General features: G+C 31.5%; 2 protein-coding genes across 2 annotated transcripts in view; both read left to right on the forward strand.

Annotated features, from left to right (window-relative positions):
* The window catches only part of LOC118748889 (guanylate kinase-like), a 42703-nt gene extending 35251 nt beyond the window's left edge, over window positions 1-7452 (forward strand). Inside the window, exon 2 of the mRNA XM_036483612.1 lies at window positions 6586-7452. Within this exon, the coding sequence (XP_036339505.1) occupies window positions 6694-7335 (642 nt within the window). The 5' untranslated portion in view covers window positions 6586-6693 and the 3' untranslated portion in view covers window positions 7336-7452. The remainder of the gene's footprint in view (window positions 1-6585) is intronic.
* The window catches only part of LOC118748887 (disheveled-associated activator of morphogenesis 1), a 119299-nt gene that overhangs the window by 35257 nt on the left and 72845 nt on the right, over window positions 1-11197 (forward strand). The gene's annotated exons all lie outside the window — the stretch shown is intronic.

The following is an 11197-nucleotide window of genomic DNA, read 5'->3' on the forward strand; positions in this document are numbered from 1 at the left end:
AAAAACTTTTACGAGTAGAGGAAATAATTTTTAATGAAAATACATGCAGCCAGAGTAAACAATTTTCTTTACAATTTTAGCAATAAGTTTTGTGAAATATTTTTTGGTTTTAGTTTAAGTTTTCTCCCAGCAATTTTACACTCTACTAACATTTCTTTTACGTGCTTTTGTCGCGTATATTGCTTCCGCTTAATTGTCACTGGTGGCGCTATGAAAAATTGCTGGCTTAATTAAACTTTCAGCTAACCGAATTGAATAATGAACTGAAACCCGCCATACATATTTGTTGTAGTACTCGTATAATTTTATGTATGAAAAGACGGGTTTTTAAGCTGCTGCTGGGTTTAATTTGTAGTAGCTTTTTTTAGCCATTCGGAAAATTGCGATTTCTGATTTATCTAACTATCTGCTCGACATTTTGTGAACTTTTCTATCAAGTACTCTTTTCAAAACTGATTTAACATCGATAGCTTACTTGTGACTTGCCGTTGCTTGGACCTGGGATCGAACCTGGGCTACATAGGGTCCACGCACCTGAAAGTACTTGACCCTACCCGTCGCCATTTCCGTACCCGTTAGCACTTTCTTTCCAATTAGCATTACTATTCCTAATCATTACCATACCCCACATCAATATCATTACCGTTGCCACTACAAATAGACCAATACTTTTATTACTACCATTTACATTACCATTGCCATAACCTATACCTACGGTGACCATATTTATGGGAGCCGAATACGGGACAAAAATAAATTTGCAAATTTTTTTCCACAAAAGCTAAAAGATCTTAAAACCATTTCATCCTACATCCCTTGTAGTAGCATCACACATTTGTAGGATATGTTTCTCGAGATGTTTACCCCACAACATTTTTTACAAAAAATTTGTTAAATTTTAGTATATTAAAGTACCAGTTTGAAGTAGCGCGATTAGTCCAATCGTTAATTTTTGGCAATTGTTTTTTTTTTTGGTTGACGGTGCTACGCATTTTTTTCATACAAAGTATGTATGTTCGAAAATTTTTTTATAGGGAAGCAAATGCAACGTGCTGCACTTTATTATAGATACTGGTCTGAATAGCTCCTTCAGTAGGGGTTGGAGAGGAGCTCGTGAGAGCCGTTGGTGGGGTATTTACACTTGCAAAATAGAACTCTATAGTACAGTTCCTTATACGTACGCCGTGCAATGTTATAGTGATGTAGGGAAAAACTCTGTGACCGATGAGTTTATCAATTAGCATGAAAAGAAGGCAAACTAAGGAATTAATGAAACGAATGAACGCTTATTAGCTTAACGCTAACTCTTCTGCCTTTTAAACCCATTCTATCCTTCTATCTATTATTTTAAGAAAGTGGTATAAAAATTGTGACATTGTATTTAGTTATTAAAAAAAAAATATTATTCCAAAACTATTCTTAGGAGAGTTGCTACCTACATATATGCATTTTGTTAAACTTAATTCCTTTCTTGAACATTGGCCTGAAAAAAACTGTTAAAAATACACTGGTTTTCTTAGAGAGTCGCCATCTATTTTATGCGAAAGTATACATAAATAAAATTAAAACTTTCTCTATCCAAGCAATGGGCATATCTATTCTATTCGATTACATATTGGTATTCAACTTTTTGTGTGCTTACTTTTTAAAATTCTTTAAATTATTATAGACCCTCAAAGTGTCAGCATTTTTTTTTAATGCTTAACACCCTTGATTAATTACTTACATTTCGCTTGTAATTCCGCTAGATATTCCAAATTCAGTTTCCTTCACTTCAATACCTCTTTAAGGTATTTCCTTCCCATTATTGATCTCTTTTCTTTGTTTTTTTTTTGCGCCTGGACAACAATATTCATTTCGCACTTGATCCGCATTCCAATTTTAATTAAGTAAGAACGTTCTCTTCTCATATTTTATTGTGTCATTCCATTCCAATTGGTTATTTTTACATTCATTACATACAAACATACATATCACGTATTTTATATTGCACTTGTTCAATAAAACTTTTTATGTGCCTTGTCAGCTCTTTTTTGTACTTCTGTCTACCTAGCCTTTCTTCTTGGTTACCAGGTGGCAGCGCTTATGAATTCCTTGTGATAAATTACCTAACGCAGACAAATGGAATTCGCTTATTAATCAAAACACTTCTTAATATTTTTTAATTTATTTATGCTCCTATTGGCATGTAGCAGAACACTTTTTTTTGCAATGAATAATAATAAAATCGGACTAACTGCTCATTAAAAATGATTAATTAATTGCGCTGAAATGGGACAAAAGCTAAATCGACAACTTGTTTGAATTTCAGAGTGTGCACCCTAACTATGTAAATACATATGTACATACATACTTATACATACTATGGGTTGAGGTGACGATTTGCAAAATTAAATGAATTGAGATCAAGTAAGGTTAAGTGGATTAAGAGGATTAAATAAGTCAGCGAGTATTTATATTGATAAAAATTTTGCATTGGGTACGCGTAGAAAAAAAAAACTTTTACATTGAAACTTCAAATAATTCCGTATGTAAGGATCACTGAAGTTCTCAAGCTCTAAATCTGGCTACTGAAAAAAAAATATTTTTAAGAAATTGGTATAAAAATTGTGAAATTTTATTTAGTTATTAAATGAAAATTATTATTCCAAAACCATTCTTAAGAGAGCTGCTACCTATGTACATATATGCATTTTGTTACACTAAATTCCTTTCTTGAACATTGACCTGAAAGAACTGTAAAAATACACTGGTTTTCTTAGAGAGTCGCCATCTATTTTATGCGAAAGTATAAATAAAATTAAAACTTTGTAAAGTGTTTGTTCTTTTGAGCGCATAACAAGTTCGATTGAGACTTTAAACCGTGAAAATGTGTGATTAGGGTATATCAGTTTACTAAAATATGTAATCAGAAAAACGCGTTTAAGCCTACTCTTGCGCTAAATTATATTTTATACAGTTGTTACAAAATTAAAGTTATTACAATTAACTAAATTTAAAAACAATGTATGCTCATAAATATGTATGTTATGCACAAGTAACACGGAAAATTTTGTAAAAGAGTTGCCACCGGCATAAAAAATTAAAACTATTTAAAAAAATGTATTTTAATATTCATATTAATTTTTATATTATAGGCAAAATAAAAAATACTTATGTATATGGCGCCCATCTATTTGAATATATGAAAATTGAAGAACATTTTTTTCAAGCGAATTATTTAGAGAAAACTTAAAGCTGGAATCAAATCTTGAATTGAAGCTGCATGTATTAAAATATCAAAAATACACAAAAAATAATGTATCTAAAAAATTTTGTGCAAAATATGTAGTTTTTGATGATTTCTTCCATGAACAGTTTTTATGGAAACTTTTAAATTATAAATAAAAAAATGTATTGTTTTTATTTGCGTTTAATTGTAATTAATTTTGTCTTTATTTATATTATATTTTGTATTATTATATCTGGGAAATCTTATTTTAAATTGTCTTTTTTTTGTTATTTTGTTTGATTTTTAGATAATCTTTTATTTATAATCTATTTGCTTTTTTAGTTTTAGTTTAGTTTGTTTTTCATTGGATATAATTTTTTTATTTTGATTTTATTAAATTATCAAATTCTTTTAATGTCTATTTTATAAAATTTTTTATTTGGTTTTTAGGTAATTTTACTTTTTACTTTCTTGCTAAATTTTTTTTAATATTTGCTGTTTTCTCTTTTTATTTAAATTTACTTTAATTATTTAGAATTAATTTAATTATTCCGTTATTATTTAATTACATTTTTTTTTGTTAAATTTCCCATCTTCTTTAATTTTTTTAATTTAATTTAATTTTTTTGTTGAATTTTCTACCTTCTTCAATTCGTAATTTTTTTTTTATTCCTTTCATTTGATTTTATTTATTATATATCGAGCCATAACTGCCAAAAAGGCGTAAGCTATATCTTTTTCATTTTTTTTATGCAGAGATGTTCCTAGAGCATCTAGTTGCATTTCTACATCAAAAATTAAATTTTGGAAAAAATGGCGCTTACGTCTTTTTGGCTTTTAGTTCCTTTTAATGAATCAAATTTTATTTAATTTAAATTTTTGTTACATAATTTTGTTTTATTTTTGTACTTGATTATTTTTACGATTTCGTTTTTTATTAAATTTTTTTCTAAACATTTATTTCATTCATATACGTTTTTTTCATTTCAATCATTTTTTTTTGTTAACATTTCTTATTTGTCGTTTTATTTAATATTTTTTTGTGTTTTTTTTAATTTTCTACTTGTTTATTATTTTTATATTTTATTTTAATAAATTTTGTTTCTTTTGTTTAATTGCATTTAATTTACATTTATATACTGTTTTTTTATTTTATTATTTTTTCTTATTTTTTATTTTTTTACCTTTTTACTCAATTTGTTTTCATTCGTCTTTCTTCTTTTATTTTTTTTTTAATTAATTTTTAACAAATTTAAAAAAATCGGTATTTAAAAAAAATTTATGAAAAATCAATTTTTTGTAGATTTTTTAAACTATTTCATAGCAAATCTCTTACTCCACACTTTCCCATAATCTAACTGGCTTGCCTCAGAATTCTTTACAAGACCTCCTTAACCATTTATTTGTGGTCAAGTACTAACAAGTTAATTAATGCATACATACATTCATTCGTTTTAATTGAATTCGTAAATCAATCTAAAATGTCTTCTATTTACTCTGCACATTACGTAATCCAAATTATATGATTCTAATTAAATATTCTGCAAACAAGTTCTCATTACCAGCGAATGTAAATTTAAATAAATCAAAAAGCAAACAGCGCGTGTCCAATTGCAACCAGTTCTTTGCTTTGGCTAGCAAATCACAAGACCGACGAAGTAACCACCACTGCGCCACCCAACCAAAATGCCACTCACAACAGGTGAAATCAAATCAGCACCTACTTACCACTAAAAAAAAAATAATTTTTATTTCCATGTTATTCTAGACGCTTTGCAGTTTCGCAATACAGTTCCGTTAGAGTATTGCAAAAAAATGCACACAGTTTGACGGAAATATAAAAAATATATTAAATAATCAAGTTAACGATTTTTTGAGCCGCCAACCTTGAGTTCGTGCGGTAGCCGAATTTTGAGTGAAATCGAAGTATTGCAGCAATTTGTGAGACTAGTTTTATTTTTCTTACTTGCAATTCTATATTTTTTTAGTTGCATACGTTGAAAATTAGAATGATTTAGGCGTATTGATGAATAAATTTGAAGTCGTTGAAAAATTATTATGTAGAATTCTTGTCATTTATTTATGTAATCAGCTTATTTATTTTGAATAATTGGGTGGCATTTGACTTTTAAGCTCAAATTGTTTTGTATTTTTTAGGAGAGTAGGCGTATTTTTAAGCCTATCAGGACGGAGTTTTATTAAAAAAAAAAAACTTAAATAATCGTGATTGCAATTTTTGCCTATTCTGAAATAATGGGCTAAAAAAATAATGTTCCGCCTACTCAGAAGGCCCGTTATTGACATTTTATACTGGCACATGTATAACTATATCTTTTTAAACCAAGTGGTATTCAAGTGATGTTAATCTAGTATATAATTAAAATATTAGAAGATAATTTATTTTAGTAAGTTTGAAGTAGAGAAGTAGATTAAAAAAGATGCTGAAAAGTCCGAACCCTGTTTTCTATGGATTGAAAGGTCGGTTCTCTCCGCAAGTCTCCGTTAATCTTGAGCTCAGATTGACAGCTTTTTACGCCGTTTTTCAGGCAGAGTTGGCCGTTATAAAAGAAGCAGCCGATGGGCAACGCAGTAGCGTATTAGCGATTAGAAGGGTGTCTCTACTCTGATAACCAAGCAGCCCAAGGATCATGACTAAACTGGAGGGGGGACGCCCAGCCACTCTGTCAAAAGTCACGAACTACTTTCCAATTAAATTGATTTGAGAATTAGCTAGGCATGGTACCCTGTCATCATTTCCCCGGACAGAAGACGCATTGGATTTTCATTAATAGGTGTTTTTTTTTTCTTCTGAAAAGCTATGTTCGTCCAAATTCTATTTTTAAAAAATAAACAGTTTTTTTCTCAAAAACTGGACGTGCTAGAAAAATTTTGTAAATGCACTTCAAATGACCATCAAAAAATTTATAAGATGAGGTTGGCACAGTTTTTGAGATAAAATACAACCAAACTTAGTTGAGCCGTGTTTTTTAAAGCCCTCCAACACGATATGTATGTATTTGCATGTGGAAATGTAACTTCTGACATAAATATGCAATTTACTTCTATATGAAACGGATTCACGTACGTACATGCATACAACGACACAGGAACGCTTCTTTTTTATCTGACTCGTAGATAAAATCTGCTGTGTTTTGTTTACTTATTTCGTTTTGAAATAACGTTATTTTAAAGCGTAAACTAACTAGTGTGAATTTAACAGACAGACATGGTGACACCTACACATGCAAATACCTACATACATATCGTGTCAGATGGCTTTTAGAAGTTTCATAGGCAAAGCATATACAGTCTTGTTTTGAGAATCATCTGTGAAACATGACTTGAAGTTAGTTTTTTTTTTTATATCGTTGTAGGTTCATTGTGTTACGAAGTATTCAAGAAAGACGTTAACTACTTACATTCAATAAAACTCGTGTCAATCGCGCTCATAACAGTTGCAAGGAAGCACAGTCTCCATCAAAATGTTCACCAGACTAGCAGCAACACAAACTCTCACTAAAGGCCCACGCCCACTAGTTTTATGCGGACCGTCCGGCTCTGGGAAGAGCACGCTGCTGAAACGTCTCTTTGCAGAATTCCCAAACACCTTTGGTTTCAGCATTTCGCATACAACGCGTGCGCCACGTGCCGGTGAGGTGCATGGCATCCATTACTACTTTGTCGATCAGCAGGAAATGCAGAAAAAGATTGCGAATGACGAATTCATTGAGACTGCCATTTTCAGCGGCAATATGTATGGCACCAGTAAGGCAGCTGTGCGTGAGATACAGCAGGCGGGCAAAGTGTGCGTACTGGATATTGAGCCGCAAGGTGTGGAGCAAATTAAAAAGACGGACTTGAATCCAATTTTGGTTTTCAACAATCCACCAACAATCCGAGATTTGGAATTGCGTTTGCGCAAGCGCCAAACTGAAACGGAGGAAACATTGCAAAAGCGGCTGACTGCAGCTGTAGAGGAGATAGCATATGGGCTGAAGAATGGAAATTTTCATAAGATTATTAATAATATTGAAATTGATGCAGCTTACCTAGAGTTCAGAGATTTCATTGTGAACGAGTTGAAGAAGCAAGAGGCCGAAGGTGTTCGTATTCGTTGGGAATGAATCTTAGACTTGGAGTGTTGAAAAATTATGAAATAATAGTCGAGTTCATGTTGTCAATAGAAGATAAGAACATATGTAATGAAGATGACGTTAAATAAAAGAAATTAACTTTTAAAATCGGTTGCTTCAATTTATGCTAGGTCCACCCTGACAAGAGCTTTTCCGAGCCATGAAATCTGAACCAGAATTAACCCGTTTTGGCGTAGTTAGGTGAAATTTTTCAACCGTATCAGCTAAGCCCAAATAAAAGAGCCCAAAACGAGAGTTCAAGGGCAATGCGGGTTGAACTAAACAGTTTTAACCACTTTCCTCAAAATTTGAATTTGATATCCAAAACTCTTTCCACAATTTGAGAATATTCACTAGCCTCAGATCTTTATTTTACTTTAGTACCACTTGCTAACTTTCAATCTCATCTGAGTAAATAAATACCATGCGCGACTCGTCAAATTTTCATATCAAATGCGAATACTTAGTAACAAAATCTTTTAAACAAACAGATACTTTGGAGCAATTTTAGACAGATATTGTAAATATTTATCTTATGGCGAATGGAGCTAGGTAAGTAGAGATAGAGCATGTAAGGCTCAGGTACGTCTATCCACAGAATAATAGGAGCTTCAGCTTCTACAGTGTCGTCCAGTGTTATGTAGGTCTAACAAGCCAGCTCCGTTCTCTCAATTTTTAACCTACGAGTCCAATAGAAATGCCCTGTTCGATCGGACTCGCGATGAATGTCACTCAAGGCCTGTCGGTAGCCCATCGGAGGCAGGATTTTAAATTTTCCTTTTAAGTTCACATGCCGAAGCAGCGACTCTGCCTAAGAACTGCATCAGTTCTATTCCAATAAATATTGCCTGACCTCTTTATTACTTAAAATGGGCGCTGATAATGAGCACAGAATCGTCGGTCTTTGGTGGTCTTTATTAGACTTTCCTGAGTTTTATAACTTAATTCACTGCGTACAAGTAATGTCTGGTGCGAATGTTGGCGCTGCATATTTTAGAAGCTTTTTGAATATTGCGAAACTTATAATAGATTGAGTTATGATGGGCTTGGGTTGATAATAGATAATAGAAACCTAGAACTGACCAATTGATTCAGAAAAATCAAACATTTTATAAGGGTAAGACTGGAAAATTGCCTGCGAAGTGAGGAAAAGTCTGAATGAGAATGATTTGTTAGTCCTTTGACAGCTTGCTATCTGCATACGGGTCTGCTACTGATCTGACGAAGGATTGTGTCATCTAGCTAATATGAGAGGTAGTGAAGTCATTCGATGATCTCCTAGTCTCACTGAATTTAAATTTAACATCCAAAAGCAGCAAGGCACGCATTCCAGCCAAGGTTCTTAATTTACTGAAGTAGAAATTTTTAGTTACGAATTTTTTCTGCAGGGTATGTACAACAATTTAGAAACCATACAGCAAACTAGCGCTTAAAATCAAAATTATGCCTGGAAATCCATTAGAGCTACTTGAAAAGGCCTAAACTTAATAAGCAGCATTATGTATAATTAAACGCCCACATTTCTTAAAACACATTTTTCTAAGTTCAAGGCAAGGAAACACAAAGAGCACTACACCCAAAACACTACACCACTTTTAATAACTCACTCGAAATAATTGTAAAATAATTCTTATTTCAATTTGTTTGAACTTGAAATATTTCGTTGAGAAAAACCAACACAGAAACAGTAACAACTGTTTAGACAAGTGTATCTCAAGAAACGATGGAAATACGACGAAATACACTGAAATAAACAGACATAAAGCAATCAGCAATTTAAAGATATCTTAATTAATACATACAAACAGACAGGCAAGTAGAGATATAATTAAATTACGCCGCTACAATTAAACTAAGCCAGCAGACGTTTAGGTAAGCAGAATTGTGGAATTATAGAAAACAGCTGATAAAGGCGCTCAAAGATGTGAGATAAAAGCATACAGATGTATGTAAGTACATACGTACTATATGTTCTTATTTACATACATATGTACATAAATACGTACTTGCTTACTTGTAGCGATCTATATACTTGTATTTCTAAAATTTTTACTTGCCGATTTGGTTGGTGAAAAATCGTTTTTCTGCGCCTTAGAAGGTAGTTTATAATTTATCGTGCGCTCGCGTGGATTGAAGTGCTTTTGTTGAAAATAAGTGTTCTTGTAATGCTAATTTAATTAGAAGATCTCATGTAGATAAGTGCTGTGGTATAAAAGCATACATATACATACATCCAACATAAGAAATTATGTGGTGAAGTAGGCTGAATTAGAGATGAAAAAAAATGCTACAACAGCCCAGAACACGAGACGATGAAGTGATTGAGGTATAATTATTGAATTTACAGCGGAAATAATATTGATAGACGAAATGAGTGGCAGGTCAAGGAGAAGACTCAACTGGGTGCTACTACGGTTGAAATTAAATTATTTTCTCAAAAATTTTATTTCGATAAAACAGGGAAATAATAAGCTTACTATAAATATATTGTGGTTGTTCACACTTGCCTGATTATCAGCTTATCTGGTTAAAAATAATAACAATAAAATACACCGTAGAAAAATTATTTTTAACCAGATTACCTGATAACCAGGCATGCGTGGCAAAAAACGATATTTTTACACTTTATCGATCACAAGTTATATGCTGGGTGTCGAAAACGATATTTAACTGGGAGTTAGAACTAACCTGAGATGGTGCAAACGGCCCTTAACGTAGTTTCCTTGAATACAAAAATTATCACTTTTTTATGAAATCTCATGTGCTCTGGGTTCAAAATTAATTAAATTAAAAATCTCAACTTTTTTTGTTACAATTTTAATACAATAAGTTGCAAGTTTCAAGTGGCTACAAAATAAGGTTGATATTTAATAATTTTGAACCCAGATCGCATGAAATTTAATAAAAAAAAACTGATAATTTTTGTATTCCATAAAACTGCATACCACACATTTTTTTTGAATTTTTAAAATTTGTTGAGTTTTTATATTTGTTTTTTGTATAACTAGATAGACTTAAAAAAAAATATTTATTTTAAATAAACTAAAGCAATATACCCAAAACTGGTCAAAATAAGGAGAGTCTATTACCTGTTTAAAGAAATAATAAAATTGTGTATTCAATTAAAGTTTGTGAGAAACTGAGATTTTCACAATTATTTATGAATATAAGTACAAAATGATATATCTTACCAGAAACGTGTAAAATAAAGGTTTACTCAGTTTAAACGCAAGATTTTTAAAGTTTTTTAAATTTGGATATGTGGGATTTCTCAAAGAGACCAATTGAATTTTTCTAAAGGAGCTTAAGATTGCGATTAGAGCCAACTGGACGCTAACGTATAACACCTTTCTGTATTGCATCATGGGCTGTAGGTTAGTTTTCTTAATTCGTGGGTTTTTGGTTCAGTGTAAATATGGGTATATTTGGAAAAAATTTTAAAAGATAAAAATTATTTTTGTTTTCTTTTCACGATGCTTTCAGTGCTCTATTCAGCTAACAAAACTTATTAAATATCTGAGTAGAGAGCACTATTTTGCTGATGATGCACAGTTGCATAGACTAGAAATAAAAACATCAACATATTTGAATAAGTATATGTATGTACATATCAAAAATTTCACCTAAAAGCTTCTTTGCTAATGCCATAGATAAAATGATCACATTCTCTCAAGGTTGTTAGCTTCCACCACGAAATATACATATTTATGTAAATATAACAATCTAACACAAATAAGGGAGAAAGCAGATAAAGCGAAGCTATCTCGGTGATAAGAATTTAAATGTGCATACAAACAAGAATCTATGTCAACAAATGTACGTACAAATTATAGAAAAGTAAGCCAAGAAAAAA

Source organism: Rhagoletis pomonella, unplaced genomic scaffold (assembly GCF_013731165.1).
Source record: "Rhagoletis pomonella isolate Grant_MI unplaced genomic scaffold, Rhpom_1.0 Rhpom_scaffold_00013, whole genome shotgun sequence".
In the NCBI taxonomy this organism is placed as follows: domain Eukaryota; kingdom Metazoa; phylum Arthropoda; class Insecta; order Diptera; family Tephritidae; genus Rhagoletis; species Rhagoletis pomonella.